General features: G+C 43.2%; 1 protein-coding gene across 1 annotated transcript in view; it reads right to left on the reverse strand.

Moving 5' to 3' along the window:
• ACVR2B (activin A receptor type 2B) overlaps nt 1–25107 on the reverse strand; it is a 119945-nt gene that overhangs the window by 14791 nt on the left and 80047 nt on the right. Inside the window, exons 2-6 of the mRNA XM_044425242.1 lie at nt 19771–19978; nt 8251–8360; nt 7121–7272; nt 3924–4067; nt 812–955 (exon numbers count right to left, since the gene is read on the reverse strand). Coding sequence (XP_044281177.1) covers nt 812–955; nt 3924–4067; nt 7121–7272; nt 8251–8360; nt 19771–19978 — 758 coding nt within the window. The remainder of the gene's footprint in view (nt 1–811; nt 956–3923; nt 4068–7120; nt 7273–8250; nt 8361–19770; nt 19979–25107) is intronic.

Genomic DNA, 25107 nt, shown 5'->3' on the forward strand with positions numbered 1-25107 from the left:
TATTTACCATTCTTTGCAACAAATCCTGAATTATTTGCAAAAGTCCAATTGTATAAACTGAGTAAATTTGTCTACATTTAGAAACATAGAAACAGAGCGAATCAGAAGGGACCTCCCAGGCCATCTAGTCTGACCTCCCTCATTCTGATTCCATTTCAGCTCCCTCATTCTGATGCTGTTTTATGGTACTTGTTCCCACAGATGTGCCTTTTGCAATAGCATGAAACACTAAATAGCAAAGAGAAGAAGCACTCGGGGGGTGGGGACAAAGGCAAACGAACAAACAAACACCCAGAAACTCTGCAGGGGAGGGATACAGAGTTTTCTGTCTGAAGGTTCTACTAATTTCCAAAGTTGATTTCCCTTGAGACATTTCTCAAACTTTGTATCACAATCGGAGTAAAAGAGATATCCTTCTTGTTCATGTTTAAGTGCAGAATGCTGCGTTCACATTAAATATAGTGCAAAGCTTTGTATAAGAACTCTAAGTCAGCTCTGTCACAGCTCCCACTTACAAGTTTTGGCTGTTGTGTACAATTCAAGCTCCACCTGTATATGGGAGGATCTTGGAATAAAAAAGGAAAGGTTAACTAGATGAAGAATCCAGCATCACCTACCTTCTTCCTTGTGCATCACCTTTCTCTCCCCAGGAGTGAGAACACCAATATTCCTGGGAACCAGACAGCATGGGCCCTTCCCTGGTATAACTCTTGGCTTCTCTTGCATGGGAAGATAGGTGGAAGAGAAATGGGACTGAACTTTCAGCTCTTCTGCCACTATCAAGATGGCAACATATTCCCTTATATTTTACCTTGTCATGGAAAGCTGTGATCAGCCATAGTTCCGTCTCCAGGTTTGTTCCTCGCTTCTCTGCAGCAATAAACTGCAAAAGGTTTTCGTGCTTCATGCCTGGGGTATTGAAAATCTCCCGCTCACTCTGCCAGGATTGTTTATCCTATGAGGAGAGTGATAGGGCAGTGGGGAAAAAGAAGTAGTTTAAAAGAAGACAGACAATCCAATATTGTGTGTACAGCTATTCTTGTGCATTCATGGTATAATCCAGTATCCTATCTCTGAATTGAGAGAATTAAATTGGGCAAGATGCTGAGAATTCTCTGTCAGACATCCTACACTTTGATGTCTCCCTGTGTCTGACCATTTGATGTGTTTGCATCTGTGCGCATAGGTGGCTGGCTCTGATGATAGCTTTAGCATCAGGTACGGCCTTTAGTCTAACCCAACATGACTCCTCTTTTAAGTTCTTACGTTACAAATATTTGCACAAAATCCCTAACTTGAAAAATCAGTTGGAGAGGATTGGCTATCTTACTTCACTAAGAATTGGAGAAAAGCAAGAAAATTGTTGGGTCCCAAAAACTTCTATTTTCCTAATAGAAAGACAAAGAAAAATCATAATTTTAGGCAAAGTTACACAAGAAAAAGCCTACATACCCAACAAGGCTGGCGGGAGAATGCTGCGAGTTGTATGCTTTTTTCTGTATAAATTTGCATATGATTGCATCATAGGAAAGTGCTATGCAGTTATTAATAAATAAGGTTACACTCATACAGACTCTTAAAATGAATCCCATTGACTCAAAAGAGTTTATTTCCGCATACATATTACAGGATTGCACTGTAAATCTTTCCTAAATTTGTTCAGTGGAAGCACAGAAAAGAACAAGTACTGTGCAGACATTAACCAGATTTAAACCTTTTGTATATAATCTTAACAGTTACAGCTTTCTAATCTGGATTAGAATAAAATATCCCACTAGTTAGTCAGAGCTGGCCTGAACAGATGACATGAAAATCTCCTCCTTTAAATCCATGATGGCAAACAAATTGTGGGGGATTAAATAATAAAGCACAGTGCATCGAAAGCGTTCTCAGGGTACAGCAGACTTAAAACTGCTTCAACTATCATTCCTGCTCTAAGCTTGGACACGGTTGTACAGGAGTGATGGGAGGAGAATCTACGAAGCTCTAACAGGAAATTCTCAGCATCTTCATCAAACTCCAGGCACCAGAATCCTTTGGGAAGGTCACAGTGACTAAACTGTATAAAAATAATTGGTCTGTAGAAGCTTTTCTACTTGATAATCCAGGGCACAAGAATTCTCCAAACACAGTTTGAAAATTCTGCACAGAAGCAATTAGCAGGAATATAAAATCTGTGCACACACATCCTTGATTTATTTTTCCCCTTTCCCCAACCCCCATTCATCTGGTTTTGTTCTTCAATCAGTGATAAGCAAAGAGTTTGGTTTTCTTCAACACAGTATCACTGGTACTATCAACACTTTAGCACTAAATATTTCTCACTAATAGCTCACCCACAGGGCAAATAAAGTGCATAGTTGCATTCCATTTTCTGCTTTATCTGTACACAAGTCCATAGAAATATTTAGAAATAAGCAGATTTAGAATTAGCCAAGAAGTAACATTAGAGTGAAGCAACCAAGGGAGCTAATTGATTGCATGTAGAGAAAGAACTGACTTAAAATAAATCATTCAACAATATTCTAATTGTACATAGCCCATTTGAAGTTGCTAATTGCTACTGGTGGTTGTTTCCTTTTAGCATCAAGTCCAAAGTTCCAAGATACAAAATCCATAGTCCTAAAATGTGCACAACTCAAAGTTCTGGAATTCACCTTTAAAGTCTTAAATGGCCAGGGACTGGAACAGCTGTAGGAACACCTCCCCTCACATCATGTGGCCCATGCACTGGCATCTTCAGAGGTGGCCATGTGCTGTGCAACCACGAAAAAGGTGGGGGGGGGCGCTCCTCTGCAGGGCTGCCCTGACTATAGAACGGCTGCCAAGGAAGGTTTGATTGAGGCACCAACTCTGCGTTCTTTCTGATGTCAAATTAAAATGGTCCTGTTTGCCTAGGGATTCAGAGAAGCATTCTAAAATTTTAAAAGTTTAATATTTTAGAATTAATTCAATCTAAACTGTTCTTAACACGTTCCAAATTCCTAAAGTTTCAATAAACCAGAGCAGTAGTGTATTGCCCTGTGCTCACCTCCTTTCCTCATCTTCATCCTCCAAATGGGTTAGGAAAGCTATGGTCGTGCTACTCAAAAAATGCCAGCTTGGTTTTGATTTATAAGTGCCTGACCATGGCACTTAAACTGTATAAAAATGTATTACGTAATAAAATAGTTTCTCCCACAGGAACACTTCTAGGTCACGCTGGGGTTTTGCCCAGGCAAGAAGCGTATCCCTTCACTTGTGATTCCTTGTTCTTGACTCCCATCCAAGGGCTGCTCCACTGACAAAGAGGTGAATAAGAGCCCATTTGGAGTAAGACCCTCAACTACAGTTGAGGATTGCATGAACAAGCAGCAGGAAGTCACCAACTTGCAGGTCTTCTTTCAAAAGTAGCCAGAAGGAGACTGGAAACATCTGTTGCCTGTTTAAAACTCACAGAATTTATAGCTATATTCAAACTTGTGGGAACACTGGTTAGCTTAAGCAAGTCTGTTGACAAGCTAGGATCATGAACCATGTTTTGAACTAAGCTTGTGTCAAGAAACCATAGTTTTACCTAGGCAGAATATCCCCTATTTCCAATGTAATAGTAAACTTGTTAGTTAGAAACAAGTTGGTACTTCCAATCCTTTCCTTGTAGTTGGTCCCACATGGTCCACATGGGCCTGAGGTGCACTGAAACTAATGCATGCATCAGTAAACCATGGCTTAACGTTACGTCTCTAATGTATCGAACTGTGTCTTGGTCTGTGCTGGACTGAATCTGTAACTAGCAAACATATTGCTGACTCTAAAGTCCTTCCCCAATTCCAAAATGTGGCTCCAGTTAAAAAAAACCATTGCTTACCTATAACTTAAAATATCTTTTATCTGGAAGTTAAGAAGTCATTAATTCTGGGCAACATGCCCAATCCCGCACTTACCTGTATGGGAAAGATTTTCACTGCTACATAGTCATTCACCAGCTGAGCCTTCCAGACACAGCCAAAGCGCCCCCTAGCCTTGATTTCCAGCAACTGCAATGGCTTAAGTCCAACCAGGGGAGATGGGGGTGGCGGACCTGGGTCCTAAACAAGAGATGGGGGTAATGAGATAAGCAAGATGGAGTTGAAAACATTTGTTACTGTCCCTACCCATGGGCTGTCCCTACCCGTGTCTAACCCAGGCTGGCTGAGGATCATCAGTCTTTCTTAAGCTGCTAAACTGACAGGAGCCATTCCCAGGGCGAAATTAGGGGACAATACCCCAGGAGAGCACCTCCTGAAGCATAAAGCCTGTAGAGCACTGCACCTGTCAGTCAGACTGACTGCCTTCCTGGCGATGGGGGTGGTGCCCTGCATGTGTGCGCGCGCACACATAGGAATGACCAGCGCTGCCTACCTCCCCCCCCCCACCCCCCGGATGGTGCAGTCCCCTAAATTTACTGTTTGACATCAACGGTTGTTTCACACATTACAGAAAAGTAAACCCAGGTTTTCACCAGGAGTCTGCTCAGTAGCAGCCCTGCAGCTGATCACTGGTTGCTGCAGAGTGCACCTGTGTAAGTGCTTGGAAGTACATGCTTGTTCCATTCATGCTTTGCATTTTATCCAGATAGGTTAAAAAAAATGATGCACAAAGTGCTCAAAGGTAAAACTGTTGCTGGCTAAGCCTGGCCTTGGCATATGTGACTATGGTATGCTGCTGATCCTTCACTTGAAAAAGAATAAATTAACCTCAATTCTGGTGAATAACCTTAATGCTCTTGTCTGTCTAGGCAGTATCAATGCACACTTTAAAAATAATGGTACACATACGTAATTTCCCCCAAAGTCTGTCTCAGTATTTAGAGAGAAGAACAGAGAAATTTTCCTGAACCTTAATTAGTGCAGTCTTTTACCACATATTATTCCAACTAAAAGCATTACTTTAAAAATGAAATCAGGCTAATGTACTTCTCTAAAAACAAGCCATCATGTGGGAGTTCAGCAAACTTAAATGACCTTTTTTCCAGCAATCACAAACGTTTTTGAGCAGCACTATTCACGGTTTTTGACACTGACATTTCCATGGCCTTAATTCAACTTTTTTTCCAGTTCTATACTATGTTTGTAAGGAATGCAGAGTTCCACTTTAAAACAATAGAACAAAATATTATTCTGTAATTGCTGTCGCTCATATACAACCAAAACAGAAAGTCTAGAAACCCTTGGGAACTTTCTATCCCATTCTTACGATTTCTAAGTGCTATCAAATGGTCAGATGTGTTTGGGGTGCTAACAAGCAGGTCATGAAGCTGCAGTCACCCCCCGTATGTAGCCCCCAGAACACTCAGGATTATACTCAGTGGACTCTGGTTGTTCCTACATCAGTGTGGCAGGTAATGACTAGGTTCTGACAAGCCATTTTTGCAACCATTGTTGGTCTGCCATGTTGTCTGAATCCAGTCATGGTATTTCACCATGGTGAGTTTGGTCTCGAAAAACCATTCCTTGTATCACAACGGCTATCCTGATCTTTAAACCCAGGACTATGCTTTCCATGGGCATGGTATACAACTACTACAGGGTCCTCTGAAAAGAAAGACAACTGCAGGAGCCATTATAACCATGGTCTATGTGTGGACCAATGAGAAAGAGGCGGGCTACACAGGCAGGGAGTGGTGCATCTTGGGATGAATTTCAGGTACAGTGGGTGATGGGATATATACCAACCATGAAAGGAGGGGAGGATGTAAACCATGATATACCAACCGTGGGGAGGATGTAAACCATGATAAAGTAGCAACCACTCGATTGTCTATCAGGTAGATGATGGTAAAAAAAAAACCCCTATGAACTCCTGGCTTCCACCCAGGATTACTTGTATTGCTGTGTTAAAGGAGGCAGTCTGAATTTTACAGGAACTACCTCTGGTGTATAACCTTACTCCAAAATAGATGCATTACCATGGAGAGCTTCTCACCAGCTACAGCTGAGAGGGAATATACTGCTGTATTGACAGTGGAGGCAGCAGTCTCCACTGAGTATTTGGGCTTCCTATTTAGCCATTATGTCTAATAGACACTGGTGGATCTCCCCTCAATGAATCTGTTAAAAATTATGTAACACCTGTTCTACACCTGACAGCAGGTGAGAAGTAACATTTCAGAATGTATTTCCATGTAAAAAGAACCAACACTAAAAATACCATTAGTAGACCATGGTTCTAGCTTGAGCTAAGCCTGTTGTGCTACTTTTCAATTTGCAGAAGGGTAAGGGGGCATTGAAAATGTGATTCCCACATCTGCCATCTGAAGTGGCACAATCCATTCAACCACCTCCAGACTCTGCCACTTAATTCTGTTCTTGAGGAGGGAAGGGCTAAGCTAGGAACCAGCAATCAACCAACCACCCCTGTCCAGAAAATGCCATAGACTTTAATATAACTTGAAACTGGTCGTCGATCTCTTCACAATGTAGGTGAAGGCAATGGACAACCCTGTCCTTACGTGACTAAATGACCATAATGGTGACCTTCCACTTAGCCTCAAGGAAGGTCTAAGGGTTCATAATTTTCCTATACTAGGAAAGCTAAGCAAATTCTAGCCTGGACAGTTTTTGGAAGAAAGCAATTAGGAGTAATAGATAATATATATTTCCCCGTATTTGCCTGTTAATTTATGTAAATCTCTACTTGTAAGATCCACGAAAGGACAGGACTGGTAAAGTGAGAGATTCTACTTTCAGTGCCTTGGCAAAGTTATCATTCCCAGGCATTAGAGGGTAGCTAAGCCACCCTTTCCTCTCCTTTCCGGAATGTCGTACTGAAAGGAGAAGGAAGTCTGTAATGGGAGCCATGGTGTAAGGCAGCCTTCCCCACCCTGCTGCTCTTTGGATGAGGGATGCTGGGAGCTGCAGCCCAACACACCCAGAGGACAGAACACTGGGGAAGGTTGGTGCAATGGGTAGAACATGACAGCTGGGAATACTCCTCCTGACGGTGGCCTTTGCTTTTAAACAGCCGTCTCCGGATGGTTGCCAAAAGCTTGGTTCCCATGAAAGTCCACAGGCCACATCAGGCCACACAGTGCCGTTTAAAGCCAGCTTGCTGAAGCTGGCATCCAAGCCCACCACTCACTTTGGAGATAAATCCTGCATACCTCACTGATGTCAACATGTCCGTACGGTGGTTTGCGGTGGCGGTACATCCAGAAGGCCAGGAGTATGGCAATGGAGAGGGCAATAATTGGAAGCAAAGAATACACCAGAATGTTGAGCAGCGAGGGAGTCTGCGGCGGTGGCTCATAGACCACTGAAAAGAGAAGCAACGTGAAGAGTTAGACAACCGCATGTCCGCCCTGCGATTCACCACTGCATTCTACCTTCAAGGCATGATGGAAAATGAGCTCTCTTTCCGTGCTCCTCAGTATCTGGTAAGTGGAAGCAAAGAGCTTCTGAACGGGGCAGAATTCTGCAGAGGTAACTGGCTGCCTGGACCAGGCAGAAGGACAGTCAGCTTGGCTGACCATTTAATGAATGCATTTTGGAGTTACATTACAGGCAGAAGGCTAATTCCAGTATTCCACTTTTTATACACCTAATTGTACATATATTTGTGTGGCAGATGACAAACCATGGGTGGTAACCAAGCACCAGTTCTTTCTTATTTGCACTTGAGACCTAGAAATCCGAATTGTTTCAAAGCCAGTATGTAGTGTGTGGAAACTCTTGTGGAAGCCAAAGGATGATGCATCCATTTCTTCCTCTAGTTTACTCAATAAAAATCCACACCAAAACCATGAGGACTAGAACCATTTTGAAAGTAAACCTTAAATTCCCAGGATCACTATGGCAGCTTACAGACTTGTAAGGAAACTTGCTGTTTGGCGATCATGCTCCTCTCACCCCACAGTGCCCACAGGCATCTGAATGTCAGCTCGATGAGATATTTTGCTCAATCTGTATAAAACAGACAGTTACTCTTCTCTCACACACAGTCTGTCAGCAGCAATCCACCCCAAACTTTCCAGGGGAACAAGGAACTTATTCCCACTTTTTATGGCCTAGGAAGCTGCCTTGCAATTCAGTTTGCCCAAAAGACTGCAAAACAGCTAAACTACTCTCTGGAAAAACCTAACTTAACAGAACCATCAATTTCATGATCTAAAATGTCACCACTATAATTAAGTTCCATGTTCTCTTGCCTAGCCACCAATTCAAGGTTAGCAAAAACCTACAGAAGCAAACTTTCAACACAATGGTTTTTGTTCTCCACAAACAAAAGCCTCACCTTCTGGGCCTGTAACTTCAGGTAAGTGAGTGAATTTCTCATTGCAGTAGTTCCCTTCGCAACAGCAGAAAAACACTTGTGGACTCTCTTCTGTGGCCACACATTCCTGCCTGTATATTAAGACAGCATTAAAAAAAGGGGGGGAAAAAGTCAGTGAATTCTTGCATTGCCCTCAAAAAAGAAGCTGCTTCAGTATACAAGTGAATTGTCTTTTCCTATTTACTGCCAGCTCCTGTTTTATTTTCCTGATCCAAAGCACCTTTTGTACAAGAGATTTTAGATGCTGAAAACTCCCTGTGTGAGATCTCAAGAGCCCTTTAAGTGTACTGGAAGTTTACAAAAGGGCAAGGTATAGCTCTAATATGCCAGAAAGTATAGCAGCTCAAGCTTCAAGAACACATGCCCACACATTATTTCCCTCTTATATGTTGAAGAAAGGAAGCTGCGTGGCAAGGAACTTTTCCAACACCACATGTGGAGTCACTGTAGAAAGGCATCATGAGCTGCAAGGCCACAGCGAAACTTGTCGCAATGCCAGTTGCACATGCACATATTTCTTCATGCAGGCGAAAAGAGGGATGAGGAGTCCGGAGCCAGTTCCTCCATGATGCCATATTTTCCCGTTTGCGATCCAGAGCCACAGATGTCAGGATCTTTTTCTGCCAGTAACGGCCACATGAGGCTGTGCTGGCAAGAGACACCTACCTCTCAATTTGGGGCAAGTTGCACCAAAGCCACGTGGGAGAAAGGTCAACTGAGTGCCAACACCACTGTTATTCCACATGCACCTCTGTCTGCTTCTACAGCCATGCCGCATCAGACCACCCAGCCCAGCATGCTGTTCACATGGAGGCCAACCTGCAGCAGCGCCCTCTCCCCAAGCTCCCCAGCAACTGGCGTACATGGGGCAAGCTCCTTTCCGAACTGGAGGCAGCATCCAACCACCAGAACTGGCAGCCACAGCCAGCCTTCTCCTCGATGCATTTGCCCAATCCCTTCTTAAACCACCCAAATCGGTGGCCATCACTACATCTTGTGGAAGTGAATGCCATAGTTGAATTATGTGCTGCAGGATTTGTCCTGAACATCACACCAATTAGCCTCATGGGATGTCCCCAAGTTCTAGTATTAGGAGAGAAAAATGTCTCCTCATCCATTTCTTCCACAGCTTGCATAGTTCCGTACAACTCCACCATGACTCCCTTTTCATACTTTTTTCTGTTTATTATTATTTATTATTATTTATTAAAACATTTTTATGCTAAACATTCTAAGCTAAACAATCTCCGCTGTTCCATCCTCTTCTCACAGAGGAATTGCTCCAACCAGTTCAACATTTTAGTTGCCCCTTTCTGTTCTTTTTCTAACACTACAATAGCCTTTAAACTGCAGTTAGCAGAACTGTTCACAACAATCTAAGTGCAGCTGCACTGCAGATTTGGACAGCAGCAGTATGATGTTGGTAGTTTTATTTTCAACTCCTTTCCTAATTTTGTCAAGTAGGAAGTTTGCCTTTTTCTTTTTTTTTTTTTTTTTACAGCAGCCACACACTGGGTCAACAAAACCGCAAGATCTTTTTCCTGGCGTAGATCCCATCAGCTTGTACTCGAAATTGAAGGGTGGGGGGAGTTACCCCAACATGCATTACTTCACACTGCACTGCATTTGCCATTTCAAGGGTCCATTTTCCTAATCTGAAGTGATCGTTTTGGTGCTCCTCACAACTCTTTTCTTTCCAGAACTCTACACAATTAGTTGTCCCCAGTTAACTTGGCAGTATCACTGCTCACTCCTAATCCCAGCTCATTTATGAACAGGTTAAAAAGCACTGGTCCCAACAGACACCCTTGCTGGACCCTCTGTTTCCATCCCCCAGTGGGAGAAATTATCATTTATTCCTATTGCCTGTCTTCTACTCTAATAAGTTAGCTATCCATAATAGGCCCTCCCTCTTATTCTGGAATTTTTAGGAGTCTTAGCTGAGAGACTCTGTCAAAACCTTTTGGAAGTCTAAATCAACAATGTCTGCCAGATCACTCCAGTCCACATTTATTGACACGCTCAAAGTACTCTCAAAAGTTAGCAAGAATGAAATTGCTTCTATGAAAACTGTGTTGATTCTTTCTCAGTAGGGCTTGTTCTTCTATATGCTTTAATACGGATTTCAATCAACCCACCCAGAACAGATGTTAAGTTAACCAGCACAGAATTTCCTGGATCCACCCGACCTCTGATCCCTTTTGAAAAAATGGTGTTACTTTGGCCATTCTCCAGTTCTCTTGTAAAAAAGCTGATCTTAGAACATAGTTTTAAGGAATTCCTTATTTGAATTCTAGGATGGATATCATCCAGATTTACTAACTTTCCATTTGTTCGGTTGAGAACTTCATCTTTTGTCACCACTATTTGCCAAATTTCCTCAAATGTCATCCCTGAAAACTTCACTTCACTTCTGTCCTGTATCCTCTGCAGCAAAGACAGATGAAAAGAATTCTTCCAGCTTCTCCACAATCTACTTATCCTCCATCAATAGTCCTTTAACTCCATTATCATCCCATGGTCCAACTGCCTCTCTAGTTGGTTTCTTGTTTCCAATATCTGTTATTTTATTTTTTATTGTTGGTGATAAAATTGTTAGAAATATGCACCTTAACATGCTTTTTATATCTCTTATTTTCTGCTTGCACATCTTATGTTTTCTCAGTTGGGAAGACAACCATTTTGTGAAGGAGGGCTGCTCTCTAACAGGTTCCCTAGCACCGCTTGTTGACCATGCTGATGACCAACTGGATCCATTGCTATCTTTTCTAACCTGTGTTATGCACAGTATCTGAGTTTCTATTATTGTGGTTTTGAATGTCCTGAAAGCATTTTGAAAGAATTTAAATCTCTGGACTCCTCCTTTTCAACCTTCTTTTTACAGTTCCCTCATTTTAAAGAGGTTTCCTCTTATGAATTATATGTGATTGTGTTGGACCTACCTTGACAATCTTCCGCTTAAATATATATTAAATCTACTAGCACTGTAGTCACCATTCATCATCATCATCATCTTATTTATTTATCTATTTATTTACTTCTATACTGTCACATAGCAGACGCAATCTGGGCAGTTTACAACAATCCATAAAAACAAGGCAATAATATACAATAAAACTATCCTAAAATCAACTACAAAGTTCAACAACATTTACATCTTGTACTAGGTCCTTGGTGACACCATTCAGGATTAAATCCAAGTTCATCTCTGTTCTGGCTGGTCCCACTACCAACTGTTCTAGGGCACAGCCATTTCGGACACTGAGAAATTAACCTGTTTGTCAGATCTATGACATGCGTTCTTTCAGTCAAAGTTTATTAGCTGAAGTCACCCACTATTACAACACTTCCTCACTTTGAAGCCTCCCTGTTTTTGGTTAGTCACCTCAAGATCACCCTGAAAAATTTGGTTTTGGGGACAATAGCGTGTTCCTGGTACTCAGTTAGGTTTGCAGCCAGCTACTGACACCCACAGAGCTTCTGCAGAGAATCCTGAGCTCTGACATACAGAGCAAAACCTCCTCCAGTTTTCCCTTCCCCTTCCTAGAATTTAGAGATGATCATATTGCACTAGTTCTCTCAAATCCACCGTGTTTCTATGCTATAAATGCTATGCCTAAATGAGCTCTCACAAACAGACAGTGCCAAATATCTCCTGAGCTAGCTGACAATGTCCCCCTGGCCTGTCATATCTTTTATTTCCCCCCCTCTAAAATTTAGTTTGTTATTACCAAACTTCCAAGGAGTAAAACCTGCTTATACTATGCTCACTCATGTCATTTTGTAGTTTTTGTTGGCTTCTTGTCGCCCTTCCCATTGTCAGAAGCATTATAAAAGTTTAAATTGCTCATGCACAGTGTCAGTATAGATATGATAAAATACATAAATTAATCAGCTGGTTTTTTACATTAGCAAGTCAAGATGTTGTATGGATTTAAACAATATTTCAATCTGCTTTAGCCTGAGTTTGTACAAGACACTGATACACTGAATTTAAAAGATCATTTGCTATTCCTTGGGGAGAAAAGGAATGTTCTGCTAAATCTACAGCTCCAGTGTCACTCACTGCACATCTGAAACTCACTATGATCCAACTCCAAAGTAATATGTTATGACCCACGCAATGGCTTTTTGCAGTGTTTCCACTGTTTCATATATGGAAAGGGAATGGCACACAATCTGAGGACCATCTTGTGAACAAAATCAAACATCAGTCCAGGATTCCTTGTTCTGCAAAGAATGCTGCATAGCCTATTCTACAATAAACCTATTCTACAGTAATCTTTCTCTGTATGTGAGCTCTCAGGAGTAGAACTTGGATGTCAAATCAAGTTTCAGGCTTAAAGCAGTGTGGGTACTCTGGCCCCAGTTTCGAACAACTATCAGGGCACAAATCTAGTCCAAGACAACAGTACACATTGCAGACTATGAAGCTCATGCTGTATCCCCTTGTGTGTACATCGCAGAGGAACCTGTACAGGAAGCGAAATTGGATATTATGCTTCTAGACACAGCCTTTATCGCTCCATTACTCAGCCACACTCACAGAATTTTAGAGGAGTTAGACAGTATCTTCCACTTATTCCCCACCCCACAAGCTTCTCCCATCCATTGAAGAACAGCTCTAGAGAAATAGAGGGAACAGCTGTGCAGTGCCTTCTACTGATAACACCAGAATTCTCTGTCTGGAAGCACCCAAGTTCCAGGTTAGTTTAATTCAGGGATGGGAAGGTCTGCTTTGCTTTTTTACTAGAGCACTGAGAACCACCAATGAGAGCCTGGTACAAAAGACCCAGAAATAAATAATTCTGAGCCTAAGAATGTGTTTGCAATATCAGAACTGAACCAAACTCAAATCTGTCGTGCCTAGCTATAGCCTTCCCTAGATTTCTTCATCTCAGTGATACAATTCTTCTCCATGGTGACCCCAATGGCTCTGAAATGCCCTCTCTACAGAGATTAGTCTTTTATCATCAGCTGAAAGATTCTTTTGCTCTTCTAATGTTTAATTTTAAGGCTGCTGGGTTTTTATATTGATTTTCCTGCGTTTAATTTAATTATCGTAGTGTTTTAAATGCACTTGCTTTAAAAAAAATGGAATGTTGTTTTTACATGTTATCAAGTCAGACTGAGAGCCCTGTGACTAGATCAGTACAGAAATAATAAATTGTTTGATTGATCAACAGTGCTGTTGGTACATGCTCAAAGAGCTCTGTATAGATTGTCCCCACTTTCTTCAAAACTCTGAAACACAGCATTTCAAATCAGACCCTCAAAACTATTAGCACACAATTTATGCATTACTTTCCAGTCTCTTTGCCCTCTCTTACTTCTTTTCGACATAATCAATAGCCTCAAAAGGGTGGTGGTAGGGAAAATTCTCTTTTCTAAGCCTTCCATTACTTGGTATGACCTCCATAATCAACAAGCAGAATGGGTCTTTGCAAAGCCAGTGGTACATTATACCCATATTACAGAAAGCAATGGAGACTAAGGCAGAGATGATGGGTGCTTCCGGATAGAGGCCTGCTGGTTTAATAAGTCAGAAGGCACTGTGTAACTATTCCACCTTTTCTTACTTAATGGATTTTCTTTGGTTTAAAAAAAACGATGAAACAATGGGAAAACAATGTCACTGTCTGAACCTCTCCATAAAATTATGTGAATGAGACATGGAGCTGGCATGGTAACTGCCTCATCTGAAAGCACCTAACAGAGGGCTGGCCATACAATTAAATTCACAGCTAACTTACTAAAAACAAAATCTGGGTTAGGGATGTCTCCATTCCTGCTGTTAACCAGGATGCTACACCAGCCCTTTCCAGTTGCTGGGATTGCTTCCAGTTGTTCAGGGACATCTACCAACTATCCCCCCTTTGGGGAGGCACAATCACCTTATGACATTTTACTACAGGAAAACCACGACAGGTCACAGATTTTCTTTCTTATGTGGCACTTTGAGTGGCTTCCTTAGACAGGTGATAAACTGAGCCAAGATGATAAGAAGAGGGGATAACCATTTGTTGACCAACGCTCTCAAGCGATGAGCTTCGACTTATCATGCAGAAAGCTCTTTGCAAGTCATCCCTAGTGATTAATTTGCACAAGTAACAACTCACGCCCATGGTTAACACCTCAGGATGTACATGCATGAGTGAGCAGTATGGATGGAAAAGGAAGAGTGAAGACCAGTTTTACAGGAGAGTCCAGCAATTACCTCAAGCTGCATCCTGACTAAGAAGAGAAGCCATTAATCCGCATACACCATCTCCCCCTTACGTCAGAGGTTTGTCTTGTTTGTTATGTATGTTGAATTTGTTCCTTGCTATTACTTCCAGACAGGATGTGTTCAGCCCTTACCATATGTAATTAGAGGACAGTTTGAGGCAGATGGAGGGGAGAAAAAAGGAAGAAGGTAGGAAGGGAGAAGATGGCATGACGCACAGGGATAATATTGTCATTCTTTTGCACTTTGTTGTGGATGACTGTATACGTGTTCCCCTGACTGTCTATATAGGACATGATAGCCTCAATAAGCCGTGAATGGCAAAGGGAAAGCTGCTGCAGGGACACCCATAGGTTTACTTATCAGATATTGGGGTCACCACCAAAGCAATTGCTTGCCAGACGCAAGGGGGCAAATATTACACGTGAATTTGATACCCCGGGAGGGGGGGCTTTTCAGGTTGCCAACCCTGACTTGAGCCTTCAAGAAAGGGTGGGACATGTGAGGGGGGAACAGAACGTGACAGAACAAGTGAGGGGAGTTTCTGCCTCCCTCCTCCAAGTCTCAGATCTCTGTAACACAATGGGCCGAGCTCACCAATGCATGCTTACGACTGTTACCCACAAGCCCCCAGTCCTCCCTGGTTCTTGAGAGTCTCCACACTACCCACCCTCTTGAGATGCAGCAATTGTGTTCTGAAAGCTTTGTACCACATAATGCGTTCGTTTTCAATTAGTAACAGGTTTTAGGTTAGAATTCAAACCCTTCTCTTTCATTTCAATGATTGTTTATTGTTATAAAAATCTGAATCAAATTACAGATACGGAATAGAAGAATCCTTTTACATCAGTTTGCCCCAACGTAGCGCCTTCCCTGAGCTACAGAGGATGGGAAGTAAATTCCAACACATCCAAAGGACAGCAGGTTGGGGAAAGCTGGTCCACGTGTTTGGCTATGAGCCATCAAAAAGCTGAACAATCAAAGGATGATACATAACCGACATGGAGGTGTTACCAAATGCTGCATATGGTATACCCTTGCCCAGACAGCCCTGCTTAGGCACTGAGGACAGCTCTGGGAAGCCCTTCCAAGGTGCTACCGCTGCTGCAGGTTAAAAAACCCTGAAATTTATCAGGTCTTTCTTGCTAGCAGCCAGCCCAGCTATGGAATTCTCTCCTCCCAACTTTGGTTGGTACCTGTATTATCTATTTTTCAGTGTCAAATGAAGGTTTTCCTTTTTCGGCAGCTGCTTGAGTTGTTTTCTGGTGGTAGACTGTATCCATTTTTATTCAATTGCTGCGACCCAGCCCAAGGGGTGATATCAATGTGACTGATAAATCAATGCATTAGTAAATATGAGGAGCGAGGTCTATTACGGCACTACCGCCCCCGCCCCCCGCCAAAGACTCCAGTGTGTTCTTCTACCCTAGGATCAACTATGAATGACTGAGATTCCTCTTTCTGCAGCAAATGGCTCTTGGAAGAACAGCCTGCTCTCCATATTATGGTACCAGGCATTTTTCAGAACATGCCAAAAATTATCGACAATTTATTGCATAAAAACACCCAGGAGCTCCTTCACTTGCTGGGGCTCCAGCTACAAGGAGAAGTCCTTGCATTGTTCACTCTAATATAGAGAGACCAAGTTTGGGTCATACAGTAGAAACGTTCAGCCATTCCTCTCCTCCACTACCACTCTCTCCCTTGATAGTCAGTGGAATTTTCCTGCACTGAATGATTTGACGAGGCAGGTAAATGGAGGTAAAGCTATTTTACTTAGTTTAACCAAGGGAAGATTAGTCTTTTTGAGTACTTGCTACACTTTATCAAATAATCTTAAGGGGCAAGAACCACTGTCTCCTTTGATGAAGTGTGACTGCTGAAAGGGGAAATGCTGAAAACAGGACAGGGATGTCACAAAAAGGGAGGAGTTGATATTCTCATTTATTGCTAATTATAAAAGCACTGAATGTAGACGAGATTCCATACAAGAATAAAACAAACTTTCCTATCTGCAGGCTCAGAATTTAGAATAGGACAAAGTGTCCTATTCCATTAGCAAGAGAACAAGGCTGATGCTTGGTGCACCTTCTTGAGGAGGAGGAGAAGGTCCACCAACTAAAATTTCATTTTGCAACAGAGAACAGTTTAGCTTTGAGACAGAGTTCCTTGGGAGGGGTCAGAACTCCTTTGCTGTACCTGCATCTTGTAAAATGGGGGCTGTACTGAACATGGAGTTGCAGCAGTTCATCTCTCGTATCTTCTAACTCGGTGATTCAAAAAAGATTTGGAAACTCAAAGCAGGGGCCAGGGGCTACTAAAATGAATGGGGCAGTGATCTGAAAAAAGTGTGAAGGAAAAAGAGGTGGCCTCTTAGGAGGAATATGGGCATATGAGAAGAAAAGGTGAGAGAAAATGAATGAAGAAGAGAGGAAATGCTGGACCAACGTTCAGGATATGAGTTAATATGGGCAGTGGAACCAAGGTGAAGAATAGGGGCAGAAAAGCAAAGGAGAAGCACAGTCAAAAACATCAAGGAAAAATGAGTGAGGAAGAAGCAGAACGTGCCACATGGCAGCAATCCATAAACTGAAAGGAGCAAGATAAAAACAACACGAGCATTGAAATGAGAACATGAGAAGCACCATGCTGCATCCAACTAGTCTAGCTGTCTACAGGAAATGCACAAGCCGTTCGCGCAACAGCACCTCCTGCCTAAGTTCCCAAGTTCCCCTAAGTTCCCCAATATGGGCATAACGTCTTGGGCATAACGTCTCCAGATAATATAGCGCTGTCAGGACTTGCAGCTATGGATTGCTTTCTCCTCCGTGAATTTGTCAAATACTCTTTTACAGTCATTCCAATTGATGGTCATCACATCTGTAAGAAATAATGAGGGAGGGAGGGCGGACGGATGATCTTATATGAATGAGAAGAGTCATTCCAGCAACTGCCATACAACACTGGGCATAAGGGTGCGATGGGGAAATGGGAAAAGAGAGATGAACTGTATGACTCTAGAGTGGTTGCTGCCAACTGGCGTATTCCAGTTTCCATAACAGCATAGAGAGAGAAAAAGATTGTACAGCACAGCTGATTGGCTAACTGCAGAATAGCATTTTAGAAGACTGAGCACGGTGCAGAAATGACAACGAACATCAACTAAATTAGGAGGATAAAAGGGATGTGCGGAAGGGCCAGGCTTGAGAGCAGCACCAGCAACTGCTGACAGAAATGGGGAATAATTGAATGATGGCAAAGTAGGAGAACACCTAAACCAAGACAGATAAGGAGAAACTGCAGAAGGGGTGAAAACAGTGATCAATTCCAGATGTCAACAGGAACAGAATGAACCCTCCACGGCCTCGATGTTAACGGTCAGCCAGCCACTAATCTTTAGTACTGGTACTGGTGGCACCCATCTTCTAATTTCTTTTGTCTCCCTTTTTTGGTAAATACCAAACTGTTTGCAGAATAATGCTTAAGGGAATTATTTTTAGAATACCTAGAAGAATTTTGCCAGTTTGAGGGAAAGTGATCACCACCTGCCTGAATTCTTGATTTGCTTTCTTAAAGGAAGCAAAAACGGAGTCCAACAATGCTATACTGGGCTGCAATAACTTCCAACTCACATGAAGTACTGGCTCCCTTCTATTCAGAACCAGTTAGGTCTCATCTTCTGGGCACCACACATCAAGAAAGATGTAGACAAACTGGAAGGTCAGAGGAGGGCAACAAAGATGATCAGGGGACTGGAAACAACGCCCTATGGGGAGAGCTTGAAAGAACTGGGCATGTTTAGCCTTGAGAAGCAAGAGAAGACTGAGAGGAATTATGGTAGCCCTGTTCAAATACTTGGAAGGCTGTCACAAAGAGGAGGGGAAGGACCCAGAGTACAGGAAACGGAATAATGGGCTCAAAGGTGTGGGAAGCCAGGTTCTGGCTGTACATCAGTAAAAACTTTCAGACTGTTAAAGCAGTACAGCAGTGGTACCCATGACCTGGGGAGGTGGTGGGCTCTCCCACGCTGGAGGCAATGAAGAGGCAGCTGGAGAGCCATCTACCAGGGATGCTTTACCTGGAGTCCTTCCCTGAGCAGGCCCCTTCCAACTCTACCATTCCACGAATCTCTGCCTTATGGCCCAGTGTGCTTTCCAATCATTCTAAGAAGTATAAAGTGAACTGCAGCATCTCTGCCCTGACCAAACAGAGCTGGACGGTTGTAGGCATCCCATGCATGATGGAAGGAGCACAGAGGTAAAGGTTGCCTCCATGCATCTCCTCCCCACCGAAGGATTAAGACTCTTCCCTCAGCATGCAAGAATGGTGCCACGAGGCTACATCCCATCCTGGCTCCACAGAATACCCACAAAAGTTTGTCTCCAAGGTCAGCACCCTCGGAGATGCAGCTTGCCCAGAGATGCACTAGCAGCAGAGGAGGAGGGAAGGTGCGGAGAGGTCAAAAGCCCAGCTCCATCCTCAAAGTATATTTTTAAGACTGGAACTAGGTCTCTGACTGTTCCTATGGTTTGCTAGACACTGATTAGGATTGTCTCCCTAATGCTGGATTCGGCCCAATAATATAAAGTTTCCATGATTATAATTTTGAGCAATTGCTCATATTTCAGGGGTTCTGTCCGCATAAATATGTTTTTAAATCCTTATTTTAAAGTTTGCCTGAATTTTCTGCAGAAGAACTTCAATAAATTCTACAATCAGTTTTCAAAGCACACATTTGAAAAACAAAAAGAGAGGTAGAAAAGGCTTTTGGAGGAAATAAAGAGCAAGAACAACTATGGAAAGCAGTGTTTTGTAAAAATACAGGCTGCTATTCTACCTACCACCTCCAATGCTGGAAACCCAAATTACTGCATAGGACAGGAAAGGCTTATAAATCCTACCAGACATTTAGGAAGAGTTTTTCCTTCCATATTTAACCACTGAAAACACCAAGTAACTCTGATTATATTTCGGCCACTACATGCTCTAATCGTTTTGCCTGCTGATACAGCAAAGGTCTCATAATTTAGCAAATAAAAAGATGAACGCTATACCTTAGTTAGCATTAACTAGCCAAGGTTTGTTCTGTCACTGAAAGCCACCATTCAACCACATGTATTACACCTTCCCACTGGACAAAAGCGAGGGTAAATATCTATATTTCATGAACAAAGAAAAGGAATTGTATTCTGCAAGACACCAGGCTGAAGCAAATACTTAAAACAGTTCTCCATGGTTCTGCCCATTCCCATTACCTGTCATAGCAATTGAAATCATCGAGCCAGCAACCTTTCTTCACCAGTTCAATAGAACCAGAGTTGTTTCTCCAGGAGGCGTAGCAATGGAGGCGCTTGTCCTTCTCTCCTTCACAGCGCTCCACCCCACTCTGGTTGGTCTTTTCCAGTTCCCAGTTAGCATTGTAATAGATGCATTGCCTTGTTTCTGCCTCACCATGGCCTGGCCCTGGAAGAAGATCAGAAATGGAAGGCTCTTAATAACCAACCTGAGCAGCAAGGAAAGAAACCCAACATAGACACAGGCTGCATTCACACAGCATGACTAGCAACCCTATCCAGTTACCATGGTTTGCATCTTTTAACTATGATCTACCTGTGGTTTCTACTTCATTGTGGTTTCCATCTTCCCCACTCACTCCTCCCACTGTTGGCACATATCCCGTCAACTACCGTGCACGAATTCAATACCAAGGTGTATCACTCCTTGCCTGTGTAGCCTTCCTCTTCCTCACTGGTCCACACACAGAGGTTGGAAGGCTGGAGTTGCTACTGTTTCCAGGGGATTCTGTGGTAGCTGCAAACTGGGGCTGTGGAAACCACGCTTCTCAGTTCAGACAACACAGCAAGCTATCAAAGCATGGAGAAACCATAACACAAACTGTTGTTTCTTATCATGGTTTCTAAAGATCATGGTGAGGTAGCATCACTGGGTTCAAGCAACATGACAGACCAAGAATGATAAAAAGCACCAGCATAAAAAGTTAAGCAGAGGAACTTCCAGGTAACTGGAACAACAGAGACAACATCTTTTATGAGTGAAATGAGCGAACCTACATATTTCGGGCTCAGGCAGTCTTTATCCTGCTAGCCCCACAACACATCAAGCCATGATGAAATTGCTTCTGCAGGTACACAGGGTTCTTCTACAGCATGAAGCAAATACAGAACGTTTACATAGCTGCTAAGAGTCTAAGTAGAGTCATAAAAAGCTCAAGGGCAATGATCTCAGACATGAATTTAGAAGCTGGTCTTAGGCAAGTCTTTCATTCTTAGCTTGCCTTTGTCCCTCTGCATCTGCAGTAAAGGGATAATTCAATGAATCCACGACAGCACCTGAGCCCAGGTTTGTTGGATCCAAGATCAACCGTCTGAGCTGGTTCAAACACTGTGATATACAGGGGTTTGCTCAATGAGGTTTGCTCTCATCATGTTCAGCCATACTTCTTCTCGTCTTCTTTTCAAGCACCTCTTCAAGGAGAAGATCAGAAGCTTTCATTTCTTTAATTAACCCAACAAATTCTGGTTAATCTTAACTATGGTTTGAAATAGGCCAATTTCAAATCACAGGTTACAAAGCTGGCTTGTTTGAATAAACCATAATTAAGATTAATTATAGTTTAAAGCTTGGCCCTTCTGCTAAAGTATGGTTGAGCAAAAGCTTCTGATCTGCCCCTGGTAGTTGTGGGACATGAACTTGTTAAAAAGCTATTCAATGGATTTCCTATTGAAACAGGACATCAAGGATGAATGTTCCTGGCTCTTCCTTGATAGCAAGCATGTCTCCCTATGGACACGACTCAGTTCATGCCCACTTGAGTTTCTCTCTTACATATATTACTACATAAACTAAGCACTCAAAGCCAATAGCCAATTAGATATCTGAAGTGCTAGCACGGGAGCGCAAAGAGAGCTGCACGGTGGCAAATATCGTCCAATGTGATAGCTGTAAGGTGATTTCCTGATTCCTGTCTATAAAAGAGGCACACTATGACTGCTGATGCTACAAACCGCTTGGCTTATGTAGCCATTTGTCCAGAATAAAGTTTGCTCTAGTTGCTAAGAAGAAATTGCAACTGCTGTGTCTTATTAGGACGAGCACACCAGGAACCAACAAACTCTTGCCGTTAGCAGCAGTGTTCTTTTGGGAATAAATGGCTTTAGCAAGAGCATCCACAACAAGACATCTGGCAAGCATCGTATTATCCCACTCTGTCCTTCAATCAAAGGGCAAGGCCACTGGACAGTCAGAGGGTCAAGAGCGCCGAAGCTCATATTCTAGGAAAACCACACTATGTCGCTGGTGATTAAATGTGTTCAACATCAGAAGAGGTGATAAGGAGACCAGAGAAAACGGAGGATGCTTTGCACCACTGCGTTCCCCCACCCCACAGTCATCAGAGCGAGAACAGCCTTGCCCTCCCTCCCTTTCTCTTTCTCTGTGTGTATCAACCAGCAGCTGTTAACTTGACCTAAAAAGCAAAACCCTAAGCTGAAAGAACCTGCATGTGCTCTGTCTAGAGAAATGGAACCCTGCAACTCACACAAATTACAGCAATTTGCATAAGCGTGGCGAGGCAGTGCCTTTATTAGAACCAACTAGAACATCACTAAACTATGAACAAGCTCTCAAGTTCTGCAGAACTTTGTCAGGCAGGATCTCAGACAAAGCCAGGCTGGGGAGAGGAGTGAGGGGCTGGCCTGGTGCTGAAACCTTGGTGTCTGCATTTAGCCATGGGCTAGAAACTGGGTGGAAGGGGGCAGCAGTCTACCACACAGTCCTATGCATGGCTGGACAGAAAGAAGACTCACAATTCCTACCGCGGGTCTTGTTTGTCTTTCTAAACTTGTTTAAGATCATGCTGTTAATTAGATTAAGCGGCTGCTCCATAGGTTTCAGACTGTACCCAGGAATGATCCTAAATCTGCTCAGATGAAGAAGCATCCAATTGCATTTCCCCCATTTTTGAAAATATAAAATCTGGATCTAACTACAGCATTAGGTGAAACACAGTGGCTCCCCAGTAGATAGTAAAGATAAAACAGGTAGTTTAATGCACAGCTTTCTGCTTATTTTACATGATTTAGCTTGCAATCCTATCTCTGTTTAGACAAAATCCAACCAGCCCAACCTTGGCTTTGGGATTCAACTTACAATCAACACAGCTACTTACAATCAACACACTATTCTATTGCTACACGAGAAACTCCCATGAATTAGTATGCTATGTTATTTCTAAGTAAATCTAAGTAATTAGAAAAGCAGCATAAACATGCGAGACCCCAGTAACTTCTTTCTATCTCACAACATCCCTACAAGGTGGAGCAATTCCATTGCATCTGTTTGACAGAGTGTGAATTGATGTGCAGGAAAAAACCCTAAAGGATTTGTTCATCTTCTTGGAGGGGCAAACGACCATGACATTATTATAGAATGGCCCGGAGAACTGAAAGCAGAGGACTGATGGCCTTCTCACGCGTATCCTCCAATATTTTACAGATGGAAAAACACGGCATTCATACATACATTTAACAACCCTTAATTCCACACCAAGGATCACCACCTCTGCCTCCTTCCTCCCTGCAAGTTCTTTTCACCCACTATACACAGCAGTCATTTATTCTGGAATGGCTTGTTTTTTGTGGTCTCAAAAGCAAAACAGCTGTATGTTCATTGGGCTACCGCAGAAAAACATTAACCTCATTGTTCAACTGAACTTTCCAGCCAGCGGGTATAAATGAAATCACACTCTGCTCTATCCTTCCCCAACCTGGTTGACTTCTGATGGTTTGGGAGTACTACTTCCACCATTCCTGGGCTGTTCTCCTCCAACACACCTGGAAGGTACCAGATAGGAGGGGGCCGCACCATACAGCTACACGGTGTATTTATTTACCAGTAAATCTCAAGTTACGTTACGGCAGGAGCCCTACACATCAGAAGGAGCCACCCAAATGGGCCGTTTACCTTCCCCCTGAAGGAAGCACAGAAATGTAAAGGCTCCCTCCCTCCCTCCCTCCCTCCCTCCCTCCCTCCCTCCCTCCCTCCAAAGGAGGACTGCCCTGTGGAGGGCAGGATCACCACCCAGCCAACAAAACGGCACTGGGTTTGGGGAGTGACATCACCCATCCATGGCTTTCTCGCCAGATGCGAATTTGCCCTGGCAAAAAGCACAGGGGACTAGTGTTGGGTTTGGGGGTTGGCAGCGGCCTACAAGCCAGCTAAGGTGGCCAGGTGTCCTGCTTTACAGATGGCAGTCCTCTAGTCTGGAGAGCTGGCAGAGGACAGTCCTCTTTTCGGGGGTGTCCTTAATCAAAGGGCTGTCCAGCTGGGAAGGACTGGTTTAAGTCGAAGAACCACCAGGAAAGAGAACAGCAGTGGCCCGAAAGTTATCCACCAAAAGTGAGCGCCTAGATGGCAGCTGATGAGACATCTGAGCCCTCTAGTCTCCCTCTCTGCTACGGCAAGTTGTCTCCTATTTCTATTGAGGTGACAGTCTGCATTTCTCCACCGGCAGCTACACGCATGCCCCTGTGCATGCAAATACCGTGCAGGATTCTCTCCTCCTTTTCCGTGCCATCTGAAACCGGGCTCTCCACGTCGGGCTCTCCGTCACTGCTGCTATTCCCTCATCATCTTCCGAACTTTCATTAGTCAGGTAAGCTCAATGACTTGCAGACGCATGTTCAGACCACTTCCTTTGAAAAAAAGCTTTGCAGCTGAAGTGATACAAGGGCCGGAAGGCAACACTGAAAAGCCCTTGACTTGAGAGCAAAGAAAGCTGCAGAATCCAGGCAACTGAACCTGCGTATACACATCCACACAAAGTTAATGGAAAAGACTCAGACAGGCCAGCTACATGAGACTCAGGGTCAGTCCGCCCTCACATAAGCATGAATGCCACGCGTGGTTACAGCAAGCCCATCCCAAGCCTACAGGGCTGGAGCACCGGATTACTTGGAGAATAAAATAGGCAGAGACCCCATATAGCATCCTGAAGCCTCTGGACAAAGGGTTGTAATACAGATTTTACAGACATATATTGAATTTGATGGACAAGCGAGAGAAAGAAAATTCAGTAAACAGGTAGCAAGTTCCTTTGAAGAGTTTCTGATGCCCTGAATTGGGTTTATCCATGGGGAAGAAACCACTAACAGCCGGAGGGTGTACGGACTTTCATGTAACATGAAACGCTGCAGCTGGTGATGGGCTTGATAACAAAGTCTCCATTTCCAGTCTCCATCGTGCCATGACAGTTGCAAAACCGCCTTTGGAAAGCCCCTCTTCAGTCTGATCTACCATGTCACTTTGTTCTGGGGATCAAAGGTAATAATGACAAAGCAGCCATCCTCAAATGGGCACAGCCAGAGGAACAAAAAGACACTGTGAATAAATCCAGCCTCCTGCTTATGTACGTTGTTTGGGTTGGCAGTGAAGTCAGTGGCGTGTGCTCTCAGGTAGACAATACAGGACCACAGTTTGCCAAAGGGAGGTGCTTTTTTCCCCTTGCTTTTTTTTAAGGTGGGGGGCAGAGACTGAGTAAAGAGAGTTGTACTTTATGGCAACCTTATGAGAGC

The sequence above is a fragment of the Varanus komodoensis genome, unplaced genomic scaffold (assembly GCF_004798865.1).
Source record: "Varanus komodoensis strain SLA01 unplaced genomic scaffold, ASM479886v1 scaffold15, whole genome shotgun sequence".
In the NCBI taxonomy this organism is placed as follows: domain Eukaryota; kingdom Metazoa; phylum Chordata; class Lepidosauria; order Squamata; family Varanidae; genus Varanus; species Varanus komodoensis.